Source organism: Sander vitreus, chromosome 22 (genome assembly GCF_031162955.1).
Source record: "Sander vitreus isolate 19-12246 chromosome 22, sanVit1, whole genome shotgun sequence".
Lineage (NCBI taxonomy): Eukaryota > Metazoa > Chordata > Actinopteri > Perciformes > Percidae > Sander > Sander vitreus.
The window spans coordinates 18,997,738-19,016,669 of NC_135876.1; the positions used below are offsets into that span (position 1 = coordinate 18,997,738).

Consider the following 18,932-nt stretch of genomic DNA (forward strand, 5'->3'; position numbering starts at 1 on the left):
GCGATTTTGCCGCCTATCATGTGTAAGTGGCTTTAGGCTGTTTTTTGAAAGGGGCGGAACTATAAAATCTGAATGCTAATCATTCAGGTTTTATGTCCCCATGCATCCAACATGTTTCCTGGAACCACTGTGATAATCATTATCACAGTTTACAGTTAGGTTTTTAATTAAGTCCTCTTGCAATAATTAAAGCCCAGAAAATGCCTCTGGAAACAGAAAGTGAAAAGAAAACTTGGGAAAGACGAACAAATGAACTGCTGATAATGAGCCAGTCCCATTAAGTTAAAAACAACAACAACCTCCAAACTACAGATTGTTAGGAATACAAATGCTATTTTTTTTAAATCCAGTTTTCACCTATTTTTTATTCAATATTAACTTCTTTATTTATCTTTTTAAAGAATAAATGTAGTTCCAACGCACATCTCTGTGTGTTAAATATGCAGCTAAAGCCACGCAGTTAGCTTACAGCAGTTTAACACAGCATGTTTGCCAGGACATTGTTTCACTGTGTAATTTCCCGTAATGGTCATTTTTTTTTTTTTTTTATCTGCTTGTAGAAATAAACCTCTATGGTGTTTTTTGCCTCCAGCGGTGCCTTCCAGGCAGCTAACCCTAACCTTAACCCTAAACATAACCATTGCCGCGCTGCCTGGGAGGAGACGTTGGGGGCAAAAAAACACCAAAGACCAGAAATAAAGTAGATACATGTCATTTAGTGAGGTTTAGAGGTGCCGGAAGGCGTATTTCTAAGTGTAATAACTTTTATTAACTTAACTTTAAGAGAGTCAGGCTAGCTGTGTCCCCCTGCTACCTGTCTTCATGCTAGCACAGGCTAACGCTTCATAGTAAACACAGACATCTGCAAGAAGGCAAAAAATGTATTTCCCAAAATGTTGAACTGTTCTTCAAACAAAAGAAAAATTAAATCCATGTGAAGAAAATGTTAGCCTCATACGTATATTACGTCTCATCGTATAGCACAGATATGAGAGTGGTGTTGATTTTCTCATCTAACAATAAGCAAGAAAGCAAGTTTTGACCAAAATGTCCAGCTGTTCCTTTAATAAATCCAAATAAACATGGATACAATTTTCCAACAAAAACTAAATTAGCCCTAATTATACAGTACGGTGGCTGTTTTCGGCAGAGGAAAAGGAAATGACTTAAATATGTGTTTTCTGCCAGCTCTAATTCTATACAGTACAGTATATGAACCTTTATTATGGGTGGCAAACCCCCAGTAGGCTCCACTCACGGAGGTGAATAGGCTAATCCATATTTATTTTAAATGGGTGCCATCTGGTGTGTGTGGGTGTGGGTGTGGGGGTGTGTGTGTGTGTGTGCGCTACTGATCTTAGCTGGGTGGTGGATTGGGACAGTGATGGATGTGTGTGTACAATTTGTTTCCAGGTTGAGGGGGCTGTGATGGACTGTTATGTGTGTGTCTAAGCACTACGATACCTTATCTAGGCCAGGCTTTGGTGCTGTGTGAGACGTGGATAACAGGGATTGCTTGTTTCTGACCTTGTTCGTTATCTCACAGAGTTTTGTAATTCCTTCTCTGATTTCTCAAAATAAGTATGCTGGAGAGGGTGTGGTGTCTGTCTCTGGCACTGGAGTACCAGGCTTCTTTGTATATTTCTCAACATGGATGCAGAGTTGCTTTTCTTCTGGACTCCCTGTGATTCACTTGTCAGCTGTAATTTGTAAAGGTCTCTTTAACTGTGACCGGCACAGACCAATAAAGCCACTGAGTTGCACACTGTATGCATAAAAGATAGAAAGAAATGGCACTCTAAAATAGGCCAGGCTGCATCGCCTTTTTCCTCAGACAAAAAAAAAAAAATCCTCTTTGAAATAATGCCCAGGGGAAAAGTTAGGTTGCTCTGTGTACAAATGGTTTGTTTATATCACAATTGTATTCTCCGTGTTACAATTTGTTCTTCTCTAATGATGCACTTTGATAATCGCAGTCCAAGGTGCTGAGGTTAAGAAGATTTAAAAGCTGTGTTTCCGGTTTTTCTCAGCGAGGTGACAGTGCCCTCCGTTATCATCCTCAACACATCCAACGAGCAGTACTTCCTGCCCAGTGAGCCGATTGAGACCATGGAGCAGCTGGTCCAATTCATCAACGGTGTTTTGAACGGTTCTGCACAGGTCCAAATCTTCTCCTCTTCTCTCCTTCCCCTCCTCTCTCCTGCTTTTTGTTTATGCATGCAGCTCAGTGTAGCCCTTTCCCCTCCCTTCCCCTTGTGTTGTACCATCGTAATCACACCAGTAGTCTTCATTAATCAACCACGTTGCCTTGCATTTTAAGTCCTCCCTGGAAAATATTTTCAGCAGATGAGGTATTTTTGCAATCTCCTTTTGCATGTTTAGATTTTGTATTGCTGTCCTCCCTGAATGGATTATCTGCAATAATTCTGTCTTCTAAGTCAAACACTGAGATTACTACATGACTCTGTATTGTAGTGTGCACACTAATCTGGAAAGAAAAGTCATCGCTTTCCTCTGCACCACACTAAAGTCACCAGATGTATGAAACCATAAGCCAAACAGCCAGAGGTCCTGTCCTTTTTTCTTTTTTTTTTTCTTCCAAGAAAGGTTTAGGCTATTTTTTGCTTGGCAAAACAAACCACCTCCCACCAAATTAACAGCAACAGAAACCTCCATGTTTCTGCTGTCCGGTTGCAGCCAAAGCCTGGACAGTTTCAGCGTCTTCACATCATGCTGGTAACGTCTGCAATGAGGTGTCTTAAGGCTGATTCGTGCTTCATGCAGAAATACACAGAATAATATGCGTTTAATGCATTGAACTCAATTTTAAATAATGTAGATGATGCAAGAAAGCTAACAATAGTTACTGTTAGATTTTAAGATGTCAAGTCTTTTTTTTATTTTTTTTAGGGAAAATTTTGAAGAGAGACGATGAATTTTTGAATTTTTCCCAAGCATGACTAATATCTTTGAACTTATGAGTGTTGTTCATAGAAAACCTGAACATTAAGGTACGCAGACAGCGTGTTTAGCCTCGCGTGAAGCAGTAACCAGCCAGAGGAGGACAGAGTTGGCAGTCATATCTCGAGCAGGTTTTTAGGGAATTGCTACTCTATTATTATTATTATTATTTATTATTATTATTATTATTATTATTATTTTTAATTATTTTTTTAATATCTCCCCACTCACTGTTCTTGTGGAACATAGGGTGTCTCCCGTTTTTTTGGTCCTCTATCCTCCCACTCCAACAACATGCTGTAAAAAATGTTTGTTAAAACTTCTCAAACTAGTTATGCAGTCCTCACACAGCATAAGCATGAGTCTGTGCAACAGCTGCTTCCACAAAAACCATCCCATGCCCACCTTAAGCTCGTTCTGCAGAAGTCCTGCTCAGTCAGTGCACACTAATTGGCCATCCTGATGAATTAGCGTCGGGGACAGATCGCTCATTGGCTGCCCAGGTGCTGTTGCCAACAAATGAGGTCAAACGGAGTAGAGCTGCTGGGCAGCGGACAAACTAGAGTCGGGCACAGCAGATCATTTGTGCAGAGAAGCGTTTAATTAAACAATATTTTAAATGTCTGGGATGTACGGACCATATGACGGTAAACCTAACGCTTGGATAACTGTGTGCGTACTGCGTAATTAGTTTGAGAATTTTTTTACTGACATATTGATAATTGTTTTTTGTTATTTAGGGATTGTCCCCCAAGTGATTAGGATGAGCTAGACATAGTATCTCTTCTGTCTCTATTAAGTGGTTTGTCTCTCTGCAGGCGAATGGAGGTGATGGATTCATTCAGAGGATCAAACGTGTGGCCTTTGATGCCAGATCCACCATTATGGTAAGTTGGTGAGAGTTCACTCTAGGCTGCCACATGTAGACGGAGAACATTTCCCAAGCACAATGTCATTGGGGTTCAAAATGCTCATGTGTCATATTACGGTAATCTCGTATATATGTTTTGTTAAATTAAATCAGTTACCACTATAAGTGCAATTAAAATTGATTAAATCATAGCAATAAATCGTTTTAAAATAGTTCAAAACATGTCAGTCTGCAGGATATCACCATCGTGACCTCCACTAAAAAAATAATTAGTTGACTAAAATTCAGTTACGCCTTTTTTGTGCACTGTGCACCTCAATTAAAGCTCAAAAAACCCCACGCATTTCAGATATATTTAGTTTATTAGGTTATTTCTAGAAGCAGACATGGTACTGTAGCTTTAGTTAAACCTACTGTTGTTGCCACTTGGTTGCAGCACAACAAGCTGTAAATGAATGTGTCCTGCCTTCAGTCTCCGGGTGAGCTGTTCAAAATCTGCACGGCTTTCTACGTCACTAGCCGAAACGAGGGTGCTAGGGGGCTAACCTTTAGCATGCTAGCTCATTCTCAATGGAAAAACACTGCTACAACACACACACATTCACCCTAATCTACAAAATAAATTGTATAGAACTACTTACATGTCCCTGTTCTACAGGTATTCCACGCAAAGTTGGAAGTGCGCCCTCGTTTAGAAGAAGTCTCCCGGCTAATCCTGCCTTGTACAGGCCGAAGTTGGAGAAACAGCTAGCTAGTTAATTTAATCCTTAGCTAGCTACTGCGCATGTGCGACTGCCAACAAAGATGTTACAGAAGTTGAGATGTCTCTAAAACAGAGACCTGAACACAGGGTGAAAAGAGGCGCTGCAGCAATGGACAGTACAACAAAAATATGGTGTTTTTTTTTTAAATTAAACCATGTAAACCTATTCTGATACACTCTCAAATTACAATTATGAACCTGAAAATGAGCATAATATGGCTACTTTAATAATAAAGTTGAACTTGGCGTTAGAGCTGGGCAATATATCGATATATTGATATGACAGTAGATATCGTCTTAGATTTTGGATATTGTTATATCGTAATATGGCATAAGTGTTGTCTTTTCCTGGTTTTAAACGCTGCATTACAGTAAAGTTATGTCGTTGTCTGAACTTACCAGACTGTTGTAATTGTTATAATATTTGCCTTTACCCACTTAGTCATTATATCCACATTACTGATGGTTATTTATCAAAAATCTCATTGTGTAAATATTTTGTGAAAGCACCAATAGTCAACCCTACAATATCGTTGCGGTATCGATATTGAGGTAATTGGTCAAAAATATCGTGATATTTGATTTTCTCCATATCGCCCAGCCCTACTTGGCGTACAGTTTCTTATTTACACAATCAGCAGACTCGTAGCAACATTACGGCATTAATATGGAGATGCGTTTCTGCTGAGAGCAGTGACGGTCAACCAAAACCGTAAAATTGCGGCCCGTAAACCAAAACAATGAGTTTTAAAGGGGCTAAAATGTTCCATAGACCTGAGAGGAACCGCAGACTCGGGTAATAATTCTCCTTGGGTTCTTGTGTATGAGCGACCTCTTTCACATTACACGAAATCATTTGTCATGTAATTGTGCAGCTTCAAAGCTATAGTGCGTCGTTTCTGTCGCCCCCATGAGGAATTCTAAGTAATGACAACCAAACAGTCGGCGCGTCCACATGATCACAAGCCTTATGTGATCTTGCACCGCCCCTACCCCTCCTCCACGCAGTTGCTAGTAGCCAAGGAGGACACGGAGGATTACAAAAACATGACGGACTCTTCAGAAGAGGTCATTATCTTCACTCGATTTTCTGTGTGCTGAAGTCGCCGGACGACACCAGTTTCTGAACATAGACATACTGAGAAATACAGAGAGACTTTTGTGGAGCTGATAGTCTTAATTAGCTTTGTATCAACTCATTTGGCAATGCCTTGAATATATCGGACGTTAATTAATACTAAAAAGGTAACGCACTAAAGCTTTAAGGTCTATTTTATATTAGTTTCAGCGTAATATTATTTTGTCCTGCTTCCCAACTTTTTAAACCTCTGTTCTAGCCTTGGTCTTTCTTTACCTCTACAGTTCATTATTAGGATACAACTGAACACCTTCTACTTGTTGATATGCTTCACACCATGCCTCCCCTTGACTGCGTTTGCCAGTTTAGGGTAAATGCTTTTTACTGCATATGTAACCTGCGCCAAGGTTATTAACACTGTAAAGCAAATGCCCGAGTGCCGTGCTCTTTCCCTCTGGGAGAAAAACAACATTCAGAGAACAAGACAGGGGAGTACGACTGAGAATATGCAATGCAGGCAGTAAACGCAGTATGAGGAAAGAGAAACCGGCAACCGAGCAGGAGGAGGTGGAGTAATGAGTGAGACTTTCACTCTAAGAAGTTGGTTCTTTTAGGAGAACTGGTGTTTATTTTACCACGGGTGTGACAGGAATGTAAATACAGCTGTGTTGCAATGCTCTGGTTGTATTGTAACCACAGGTAAAGGGAGGTGGAGAAAATTCTAGATTTTATTCAGGAAACCGTTGAGATGGAAGGTATAGTGACTTCTGGAAGTTAACCTTGAGGTACCAAGGCTTGTAGAAACATTTGTATTGAAGGTTTTACTTTTAAGCTGTCGGGTCTGGTTTGACAGTTTAAATCAGTGGAAGCAAATGGCAGAAAATATAAAAACGATTATTTCTTTTGGCTGTGTGAAGTTTGATTTATGGTTCTGTTTTGAATCTAAGCGTAGAAATGGACCCTACGCTGTAGCCTACGCCTTAGCCTGACGTGCACCTCTACTGCGCATCGCTGCGACGCCGACCGCAACAACTGTGATTGGTCCGCTTGGCTGGGCTTGGTAGCGTTGCATTTACCACCTACTCATTTTCGGGTTCTCCTTCTCTGTGAACAACATGAAATCAAGGAGAGGGTTAACTTATCCTGCTACAGCTTTCCGACCAGGTCAGAAAGCACAGGGGGAGACACGTTGTTTCGGTGGCGTTTTTGTTTTGTGTTGGTACTCGCTCCGAAGTTAACCCCCGTCACTCTCTCCAGGGTTCCGCTTGGTCTTAAAAAGTCTAAATTTCGATGTAAGTATTGTGTTCTAGGTCTTAAAGGAACATGCCACCGTTTTTTGAAATAGGGTTATTCACCGTCTCCCCTAGATGTAGATAGGTGGGCAAACGCATTTTTGTGTCAGTGCAGTCTTAGTCGGTCAGCGCCGCCGCTAGTTTAGCTTAGCGTAGTGAATGGAATCCTTTGTTGCCGGTTAGCATGTCATGAGTAAAAGTGAGCCAACAACAACACAAAAACCTAATTACTTCTTGTGGCCTGCGTATTCACAACGAGTACAAATAGCAATGCAGATTAAGACTAGACGGGGGGTTTCAGGTGCTGCGTGATATCTCTGTGCCCAAGTAGCAGTGCTTCGGCTGTGCTTTGCCCCAGTATAGTCCCAAGTCAGTATCTGCCTAGGAAATCGTCTTAATAGTCTTAATCTGCATTGCTATTTGTACTCGTTGTGAATCCGCAGGCCACAACAAGTAATTAGGTTATTTTTTTTGTTTGGCTCACTTACTCACGACATGCTAACCGGCAACAAAGGATTCCATTCACTACGCTAAGCTAAGCTAGCCGCAGTGCTGCCGGACTAAGACAATGCATGCACTGAGACAAAGATGCGTTTGCCCAATAATTTTAAACCGGTCTTAATTTCCCTACATCCATGCTAAGCTACCTCTAATGCTCACTGAAATGTTTTTATTTAAAAAAAATTTATTCCGTGGTGTTGTAGTTCTTCCTTTCAATAGTCCAAATATAATTTGCTGTGTATGTACAGATCATGATTACTCCGTGTCGCTTTTATTCAATTTGAATACATTTATTTTACTTTGCAAGTACGTTTGTGACTCTGCATTTTCGTTCGTTACTTTTATGTTTTGGTTCTTTTCATTCATAAAGGTCTTAAAAAGTCTTTAAATTTGACTTGGTAAAACCTGCAGAAACCCTGTCTCTCACTCACTCTATCGCACACTCCTCGCGTGTACAAACACCGGCTCTGCTATTCTCTTTAAGAGGTACGCTAGAAACATGAAGACACACCATTGCACAAGTATAAATCCTCACATCGGGGAAGGCCATTTACTTAAGCGAAGGCGTAGGCTCTGCATAGAGTCTATGTACTACTATAAATCAGCCCTAAATGTAAAGTGTGCAAAATCATATTGGTTTCCAATTAGCAACAGCACCAAAGTAAGAATCCACATGTGAAGGGCTCGTCGTACACCTGTGAGAGAAATGAAATGCTATTGTCTTCTTGCTTCCCTAAATTTAGCGAGCTGCATGCATCAGCACGGCTACCCCTGCTTACAGTGACATGATACAGTACGATACAAAGTAGATGGGCAGCAGCCATCACCTCGCCCCCGCAGAGCCCTGCATCTAAATGCACGTCTGACAGGAGCATGAGGAAGCAGCCACATTAGGCCCAATGACTCATTGCCAGCTGTGTTAGCATAGCATACCCATCTCTAACTCATCCAGCATCACACAGCAGCGGCAATTACCATCCCTCTTCCTGTGGCAATGACCAGAGGGAACATGAATATTTCTCAGCTCAGTGGCTGACGGAAGTTGTGACTGAATACTCCCTTCTAGGTACATTGTCTCTGATGTATCCTGCTATATTATGGCTAAATGACTCATTTGTCCCCGAGATCATTTAAAGAAGAAGTTGTCCTTTAGTGACTCGGGCATGGTTGAGCCTGCAGGGATCGTGTTTCGCTGGAGTGGAGTGGTACGTGTCACAAAAATCTCCAATTGTATATGCAGGTTCAGGGCATGGATGTGAATCAGAGTTTTGAGAATTTACTGTATTTTAATCCAACCGATCTTTCGGGATTAATAAACAAAAAATAGTCTAGAAAGGTTTTATTTGCTGAAGCATTGAAAGATAAAAAAAACTCCAACTAATTCATTGTAATTCACTTTCAGTATGTGTGTGCATGCAACCTTTGCATACATGTAGCACCAGTATGTTTGAGTTTGTGTGTGAGTGTGTAGTCATGGGATGTGAGCCTAGCGAGGAAGACCGAAAAAGAACAGAACATATCTTCAGACACACTTGTGTATAAAGGTGGATGTTTGCTTGTTTGAAGTTTGAGATTTCAGTTCAAACGGCACAGTCTGAAAGTACAAGAAACCCAAAGGATTATAGATAAAAGTGTCAATCTGGTCCAATCCGGTCATCAGCGTAAAACAAAACAAAAGCAAACAACACAGCACATTACAAGATAGAAACACAAAGGGTATAACGTAATACAGACATTCTGAAGTCGCATGACAGAAATGTAATTAATACTAAAATTTTACAGCCTGCCCGGGTTTCTGCAAATGATTTGTGACCTGCCTTCTAAACACACTCGCGAGGCTTAATGGCGTAATGCAAATGAATGAATAAATGAATAAATAAAAATGCAGTATCTCCGCTAAAAGCATAAAAGCCTGTCTGCAATTTTCCGACAAATATTTTTGGATCTCCGAAATAGGATTTTGAATTCACTCTGCCTAATAGCTAATAGGAGGCTCTTTACTATTGTTAAGAGAGATTCAACACCTTTATTAAACTGCCAGACTGTGCTATACTGAAAGAAAGGGATACCTTGTTAGTGTGTTCTGTTGTTTTATGTGTGAAGAAATAAAGTCAGGGGCCTGGGGCAAAAATGAGCCTGTGGCCCCTACTGAACCCCGGTTCTTCCCACTTTCTCTACACTTGCATGTGCATGCATCCTTTTTGCCTTTTAAGACCCATCCTGAACAGTGCACATGACAGACAACACAAGGCTACTTTTAATGTTTTGCCCATTGCCAGCACTGCTTTGCAGGAATACTACCCCCTACTCCAGTTTGTAGTAGCCCAGTTCCATGTTAGCCGATTTCTATCCCAGGGTGGGGATGGGGGGGGGGGGGTATTTTATAATATCATTTAAATAAATACAAAGTTATTTAGAAATATGCACCATAAATCAATGGTCAGTCAATGGCAATTAAATATTAGAAAGTATTAAAACTAGATTCTAGATATGGAGGCTCTATAAGAGCAGCTTAATACCGGTGGAAGATAGCCTGACAAGCCAGACCCACATCACTGTTGGGTGTGGTTATAGATGCAACCAGAGCACAACTTCAGCCATCTTCAGTTTTAAGTATTTATTTTAAGTATAAAATATTGAATTGTAAAAGAAAATTCACATATTGTTCTCTCTTCTGTCCTTTCTCGCTATCCTCATTTACTCGACATTTACATTTTTCCCTCGACGCATTCCCATCTCTTTACTTTTGCCTCCATGTTCTCTCCCACACTTCCCGATTCTTTGTCTTCCTTTCATCTCTCGCTGTCTCCTTTCCTACATCAGTCAGTGTTTCGCAGCTCACCACTGCTGGCCTGCTTCCTGTTCGGCCTACCGCTGGGTGTAATTAGCCTGATGTGCTATGGCATCTGCACGGCTGAGTCGGATGACGGTTCGGATGACATAGATGCGCTCAAGAGGGAGGGCCTGACGGATGAAGAGGAGGAAGAGGAGGAGGAGGAGGAGGAGGAGGAGGAGCGGCAACGCGCCACTGAGCTGGAGGGGCCCGAAGACGGCGAGAACGAGGGAGACGATGTTGGAGAGAAGGATCCCGAAGAGAAGAAAACCGATTAACACAGGGGCTCCCGCCGGATAGAGGATGATGGGCCTAGTCAAATGCAGTGACATGAAACTCAAAGACCTATCAATGTATTACTCTTCTGCTTCTTTGTCTTTCATATCACTTCGCCTCAGAGCCCCTCGAGCACAGACTCTTCCCCCATCTTTGAGTTCTGTGTTTAAGGTCGGCTGCTCAGTGAAGCCATAGAATCATGTTTCAAACTAACAGCCTTTTTTATGATGGAGTGTAAACGCATACTGTTGCAAGAGAAGGAGGGATGGCTGTGAACCAAACCACTTATTTATTATGATTTGACCAACTAGTGGTTTATTCCATGTGATATGTGACCCTTTCTCTGTTTTGTAACCACTTAATTCCCCTATCTTTTTTCTTTTTTTTTTCTTTTTTTTGTCGTATGCCAATCTTTTTCTAGTTTATTGTGTTATCCTTAATATTGCCTTTAAACTAAACATGAATACACAAAGACAATTGGTTCACCACTACCCCCAACCCAAAGTGTAGGCTTATCAAATATAGTGATTGACGCATGTAGAAAGCAAAGGAAGTGCCCAAGAAGGAAAATCTGCCATAAATGAATTTTTTTTTTTAATGCCTGAAAATATTTCTTCTCCTTCTTCTACTAGGGGTGCAAAGTGCCGAGACAGTCTTGCATTTTTAATTATTTCTCATGCCAGTTGCCTGTTGAGGCGAGTTGATGAAAAAAAGCTGGAATGGTAATTGGTGTCTGTCTGTCTGATACTAGAATATGGAAAATGCACACCAACCGGCTCAAAATTCCTAGTCTAGATGGGTTGTACCTGTGCAGGAGACACCCATACCATGCATCAGTAGTTCTGCAGCTTTTTAACAACTCATATGCCTCAGATAGACTGGCTCTGACTGTTTCCATATTTCAATCTGTCCTCCACCACTGGTTGCTATATTGAATTCAGTAGGCAGGTTGAGGTTTAAATCCCGATGCACTGAGACGTACACTGAGCGTACAAAATATGAATCCTGTCTTCGTAGTAGTTGGTTTCACCCCCTTCTTTCTGTAATAACCCACTATCGTTAGTTTTCTCAAGGCATTGAAATTCATCTCTAGCCTATTTTCGTACCCTTTTGACTGAAGTGTATGTAATAGCTGAAATCAAGTATGGGTTGTGGCTTTTTCTTGGATTCAATTGGCCAGCCTCTTACAATAAAGGACAAGTGTTCCTAAAGCCTGCCACACTCAACAGAATACCACTTTTCATGAAAAATGCACAGTAGAGTGCATTTGGCAGTGAGGCATGTTAAAGCACCTGAGAACATGTTTCATTATCTTTAGTATGTTTTAGTATAAATCGAACTTGTGTGACTAAAGAAGGAAAAAATAAAGGTAAACCCGTTAACACTCAAAAGAACTCGGGGTGTAATTTTGAGATTTGATTTACAGTAGTGCTTCAGTGGCACATTTTTCAGCAACTGATACCCCGTTTACACGTACATGGTTATTTTGAAAAACGGAGACATTTCCCTTTGTTTGTGCCCTTCGTTTACACGCAAACGGAGAATTTGCCTCTGAAAATGATTCTTTCTAAAAACTCCGGCCAGAGTGGAGATTTTGGAAAACTTCGTTTGCATGTAAACTGAGACAAACGGAGGTTTAGGTAGCCGAGGAAGAGAAGAGAGAGGAAGTGATTCGTTGCTGTTGTTGCTATTTTCGGGATTCTGATTGGCTAACGTGGGCTTGAGCTTCTTGTTACACTGTCACCTACAGGTTTGGCATGCTCTTGACGGCATATATACACGGGTAAACACTTTTCTGAAAACTGACAGCTGTGCACGATGTTATTTTTGATGGTTTGAGGTTGAAATGTCAGTTTATGAAAATAGCCGGCCACGTGTAAACGTAGCATGATTCTTACTATATTCTTACTTTGTTCCAATACCGCCTGCCCACTTCAAACCAGTGGGAGGAGCACAGTCAAAAATGCTAATACTATATAAAAAATCTCTCGTGTTAAATAATCTGGATGGCAGACAAAAGTGTACTCGTGTTGGACCCCATTGCTCAGAAATTTGACTTTTTGGGAAATACGCTATTTACTTTATTGCCAAGCGTTAGATGAGAAAGTTCAAACCACTGTCATGTCTGAAGGGAAAATATGAAGCTAGTGCCAGCAGTGTTAGCTTTGTCCAAAAAAATAGAAACGGTGTAACAACTAGCCCGTTTCACTAATTTAAAGGTTATATCTCTTTTTCTTCTTTAATCTGAACAAAAACTGAAGTAACTTCCTGGGAGTATTCTCTGGTTTCCTGGAAACCTCACAGTGAAGACTCCAGGGGTGCTTCTCATGTCGCTTAAATTGCCTCCTCGACTCCTCCACTTGCCTCCCTTCCTCGCGTCTTAGTCCCTCCCACCGAGGAGGCACGGGAGAGATGCAAGGAAATCATGGGAGGAGAGAGGAACCGAGGAAATGTGTTTTAGAGGGATGAGACGTCCTTTTCTTCTGAAGCGTCACATGAAGTCGTCAGCTGTTTGGGCGGAGTTAGCAACTCCTTCAGCTGCACGGCTTCCGGGAAGGCTGCTCTCGTGTATCCTCGCCTATAGCTCCTCGATGCTCGCTCCTCGCTCCTCGGGGTAGAAATGAGAGCTTTGAGACGGCCTTCACAGAGGACGGACAGAACAACTTCCGGTTCAGACGAGGACCGAGGAGCTATCAAATAAGCGACATGAGAAGGATTTAGTTTGACACATCCTGTAAACCCCAGTAAAACCACAACGTGCATTTACACATTCTTTTATAGATTAAACAAACAAGATAGAAAATGTTCATTAGTGAGTTTGTAAGAGTGCTGGTAAGAGGATTTTTTTCCCCCCTTCGGACAGAGCCTAGATAGCGATTTCCCCCCAACTTTATGCTAAGCTAAGCTAATCGACTGCTGGCTCTAGTTTTATACCATAAATCGGTATCGATGTTCTCCTCTAACTCTCGGCAAAAAAGCGAACGAGCGCGTCTCCCAAAATGTCGACTGGATTATTATTTACCCTGCTTTTGTGTTACATTATCCATCCGAAACATTCATGCATTATATTTAACATATAGAGCTGCAGAGTTTGAATTGAGCAATGGCAGCTTCTATAACAGGCTTTTACTCAAGGGAACTATCCACACAGGGTGATGAATGAGCATTAAGTTCATTGGCCTTGGGAAGAGTAGTAAGAAAAAGTATCTCATATAGTGACAACTGAACCAACCACAGCTGAGAAAACTACTAAGTGGACTTTTTATTAAGATGATATTTTCAAATGGTAATGAATGTTTTGAGCTGTTATTGTGTAAAGGCAATCCTCAATCTTCCCTCCCATTCTATAACCCTTTTAAAAACAAAAGTGTAGCTGAGTAATAAGATCCCTTCAGGATTTGTTACACTTCATTTCATCGTGCTTTAGTAGCTCAGTAAATCTTGTAACTTGATCGACTTAGGCAATTCAACCTGAGCATACCTGATGTTTTAAATATACAGAGCTTATCTGTATCACTACTGTGAAACTGCACTAAAGGAAACCATGCCCTCGCCTTGCCTTCTGGTTTTGTAGTTGCCTACCATTCTCTGCCAAACTTCCTCTTTGGGTTTGATTTGAGATTGTCACACTTTATTACAGGTTTGAAAGATTGAAATAAAGAGTGTCCTCTTTCGTTCTGTCTTTTGTTCTATCTGATTTCTGCCTTCCATTTCTCCATCTAGCTCCAATTATCACCTGTAGGCTATAAATGTGTTTTTTTTTTTTACCCCATTCCACGGTATAATCCAAGGTAGAGGTGTCTACTCAATTATCGCAGATGTAATACAATTCTTGGAGATCTAGGTGTTACCGCGGCTGATTGCATTACTTGATGTGAAACTCATTTATTTCTTCTCTTTGGGGAATGACGTCGCTCAAAAGTCTAACCCAGAGACGTGACTTTATATAATGAAAAGGCTCAGTGTCACGGCGTACTTCCTGAAGGCCTGGACCTCACACAGTTTTAAGAGAAAGAATAAAAACAAGTTGCTTTTGGGAAGTGCATTTTTCGGGTCAGATAAAAGAGAAGACTGTTCATTTTCCATTGTATGTCATTGTAGGGATAAATTAAAGGGGCGAGATAATATATAACTACATCAGAATCAGTGTCATTGAGTGCTGCTGATGCATAAAGTAATTCATCGCTCAATTTCCTCGCTGTATATTCCGAGAATGAGATTCGTTGCGTGGCAAATGGAGGAGGCCTGCTGTCTCTTTTCTTTTCAGAGAACCAACAATCTCGAGTACTAGACAAGGGCAATTACACTTCGCTGCTCGTTCTGACGTCTGTCTCATGTTGAAATGGCATATTAAGGCGAGATAGTAATCATCTCATTTCTGACTCACATAGGAGGTGTTTAATGGTGTAAGGTCAAGGTAAAGAGATAGATGGTTATTTCAGTTAATGCTTCCAGCCTGTACTTCAGGGGCATTCTGAGCTCAGTTTGTGTCACTCAACAAGATGAGAAATGGCTGATTGGCTTTGCTTACCATGGAAACCAGCCCACACTTGTTCTCTCTGAGTCTTTGCAGATCCTGTTAGAAAAGCAGTGTTTTTTTTACATTACGGCTGATAGATGGCGGCAGCTGCTAAAGTCCATCTGTTTGCTGCCACAAATACCTCGATGCCTAATTACACAAACAATGTCGGCAAATGCGCCCTTTTGAGATGTCACCTCCCATCAGCGAACGCCTCTTTTGTAAGTTTCCATCATCGGCAGTGAGGCCTAGATCATTTTTTCGTAGCCCCGTCAAGACTATTTTTGGTGCCGTGACTTCACATCAACAGTTCAACTGAGTCTAATAGCCGCTTGTCAGCTTGTCAGTCGATTAATGGTGCTTGTTGCTGTTGTTTTGACCTGACATTTTGGAAAACCTTTCTTCGGGGTTGTGTGAAAAGAAGCTGTTACAACTTCTGCATCAAAAATCATCAAACACACATACAGGAGGATAGTGTCTGTCGGCTGAAAAGAAGATAAGAAAAACAGAGTCCAACACACACGCTGTTACTGAAAGACAGTTGATTATTTCAAAAAGAAAAACCTAAATGTGGCCGGTGTCGGCTCAGTGGGTAGAGCAGGCGCACATATACTGAGAGGATTATACCTCGATGCAAAGATCCAGGTTTTGAATCCGACCTTTGACGATTTCCTGCGTGTTTTCCCCCTTTCTCACCTAGCTGTCCTGTCAAATTAAAGGCGGAAAAGCCCCAAAATTGTAATCATTACATCTGTTTTGTTGCAGTGTTGTGTAAACCTGAACTCTCCATTAGTGCTCCCATGTGATTATACATTATTAAGGGTCACCAAATACGGTTTCCCCACATACAATCACATCTGCAGATAACATCCCGTCCACCCCACCCCCCTATTGAACGCTTGTCATGCTTTCTATTCTCTTGTGGCACACATGTAGTCTACATTCATAAGAGGGCAGATTTACTACTACAAATTCTTAGTTTTTGAAGTTGCAATATTTACATGTGTGCATGTCTGCAGTGATCACGTCTTTAGTGCAATTGTTATTTACCATTGAAAACTGTCTTGTATGTGATTAGGTAATTAACAGAGAATATTAAAAAGAAATGCCTCATGTTTGGCAAATTATGTAATGGTAATTAAAGTATATCCAGAAGTAGCATATTAATAATGCAGTTACCTCATAAATTATGACACATTTCTCTGCCTTATAATAGTAGATTAGTTCCTTTTTTTAACTACAAAAAGCAATGATATTGGTGGTATCGCCTACCCCTACCTGCCGTGCCTAGTTACGGTTGCTAAGCAGTGATTGGACAATAGCTGTTGGGGTGAGGGGTTTAGTAAACGGTCAATAAGAAATCATCAAATTCAAGACGACTGCAGTTCTGCGCCTCATACAGACCCCATATCTTGGTTTGTGACAAATCTTTATTTATAGCTAAAGCTTACAAATGATGCGCAGGCAGCTCTGCAGAGAATAAGTGCATGGCCCGTATTATCCCTGTCACCTCTAAGTGCACTGTAAGCTTTTCCCAGTAGAGTGTTTCTGCTTATCACCCTGCCAGGGAGCTGCTGCCACACGGCAGCTGCCTAATGATGTTGCCCGGGTCGTGATCATTTACTGAAGGGACCTGTCCCCTCGGGGGGGTCAGGGTGACTTACAGTACCTGAGACGTAACTGTTCCTGGAAGAGGTGACATGTGCCTGAACGCAGCTGCTGACGCCACCACTCCCACCCATTTGCCACGAGCGATTTCCAACCTCCAACCTGTTTACAAAAAGAGCTTAAAAATCAGCTTTCATGGTCAAGGAAGACAACAGAGTCATCAACACATGAGTGTTTGCGGTGTATGTGTGTGTGTGTGTGTGTGTGTGTGTGTCACAACCTTCATAGCCTGTGTTTAATCTGATCCTTAGTCGCTTCACACAGATGTTCAGAGACATTACGTGACTGGCCTGCTGGGTCCAGAGCTTACTCCCAAACCCCTTAGTGACTGTAGCCAGCTAAATGATGGTACAGTAACAGAACTTATGTACTCATACACACTTATATTGCACACACACACACACACACACACACACACACACACACACACACACACACACACACACGCACTGCTGACATAGGGCCTTTTGCTGCTCAGGAAACAAATTGTAGAAATGGAAGAGCTTGTGGGAACAGTATCTCTCCCTTTTAACCCCTAAAAACTGGATACCTCAGGAAATACTACTGGGGCATAAGGAGCTGAGTGCTATATTCTGTGAAGAAAGTGGGATTTAAGAGAGTTTTTTTCTTACAATAATCATTACAGAGGCATGTCTAAAAGATTTTGAATTGGTTGAGTCATGCTGTTTAATACAGTAGGCCATTAGATGGGCGATGCTATCCCGCTTGTGAGCAAAATGATCAAAATGCATGCCCCTTGTTAACCTGCCATCCCAACTCTCCTTCCCCTAGTAGCAGAGAGAGTGTACGGGCAGAGGGCTTGTTTAATTGAATATGTTAGTCTAGTCTGCCTGACTCATTAATCCTTTATCTGACTGATGTTTTTACAATGTAGAATCTATGGCCCCAACCATGGCTCTGAAATAGCGGAGCTGTGTATTAATAAATCCATGAAACTGTCCGTGGTGCTGAAGTAAGTGGACGGATTTGTAATTGCAACTTCTTTTTTCCGAGTCCCATCTTTGTCGTCTTGGATTTACAGGTGTTTTGAGTTCATCTGGCTGAACGCCTTACAAGATAGAGAATATACCAGGGACCCCCTACTGAATTTGTCCCTTGGAATAATTTGATGTAGCCTATTTGTTACACTTCTATATACTTAGTTATGTGAAAGAACAACACAAAGGAAATGTATTAGAAAGACATGTATTAAGCATATTTGCAAAAATCCAAGAGTTATAGATTTGTTAGATTAGAAAGTAATGTATAAAGCCTTTTGTAACAAAATAAAAATACAATTTCTTTCAGATCATGATGATTTAAATGAATACATCTGAAAACTATTATCTCCTTATGGTGGTCTTAAAATATTAATGTAGTGCTCTAATTAATATACATGTAGCTAAAAGGGAATATGCGACTTATGCTTTAGGTTTAATTAGAGTTTGGACCCACACTGGTGTATTAAATTATTCATTGCCTGTTTGGTATCTGATATTATCCAATTAATATTATCCTATCAACTGCAACGCTTTAGCATCAGTCTTCTTGTTGGTAGATGATATGTTCTGGTTTGGTTCTGTGCTAAACATACACATAACACACTTGACCAAATATTCAAACAAAAAAGAAAATAAGTAATCAAAACAAAAAAAACACAAATGGGAGGCGGACATATTTGTAACCATAGACCTCTACTTATATTATCCTGTGTACAGAGAGAATTAAAAAAGAAAATTGAAGAAATAGCTCAGCATTTTGGGATAGATAAACATTTGCTTTCATGCAGACAGTTAGATGCGAAGATCAGTAGCAGTCTAATGTCTAATGTTCCTATTTAGCGGTCTAAATAGGACGCTACAGCCAGGAGACGGGTAGCTTAGCTTAGCTTTAGGACTGGAAACAGTTATCCTGGCTCTATCCAAAGGTTATGGTTTTAGAGGGCCTTACTGTATGTGCCGGACTCTTCCCCAGCCGGGAGCAGTGAATTCCTAAAGTAACCCCCCATAAAACCACAACTTGTTGTCTTTAGGCTGTTTTATGCCTCTGCGTCAACTCCACGCCGTAGCTACTTCGTCACTCCTACGGCGTCGCTCCTACGGCATCGTGACCCTTTCGGAGTTCTGCTTTGGGGTTGCTTTGCATCGCGGTGCATAACACTAGGGGGTGA

The 18,932-nt window shown here is 41.2% G+C and overlaps 1 protein-coding gene across 1 annotated transcript in view; it reads left to right on the forward strand.

Moving 5' to 3' along the window:
• Positions 1-14,257, forward strand: part of tmx3b (thioredoxin related transmembrane protein 3b) — a 36,646-nt gene extending 22,389 nt beyond the window's left edge. The window contains exons 14-16 of the mRNA XM_078281164.1: positions 2,031-2,160; positions 3,780-3,848; positions 10,290-14,257. Of these exons, the coding sequence (XP_078137290.1) occupies positions 2,031-2,160; positions 3,780-3,848; positions 10,290-10,577 (487 nt within the window). The 3' untranslated portion in view covers positions 10,578-14,257. The remainder of the gene's footprint in view (positions 1-2,030; positions 2,161-3,779; positions 3,849-10,289) is intronic.
• Positions 14,258-18,932: the final 4,675 nt, after the last annotated feature.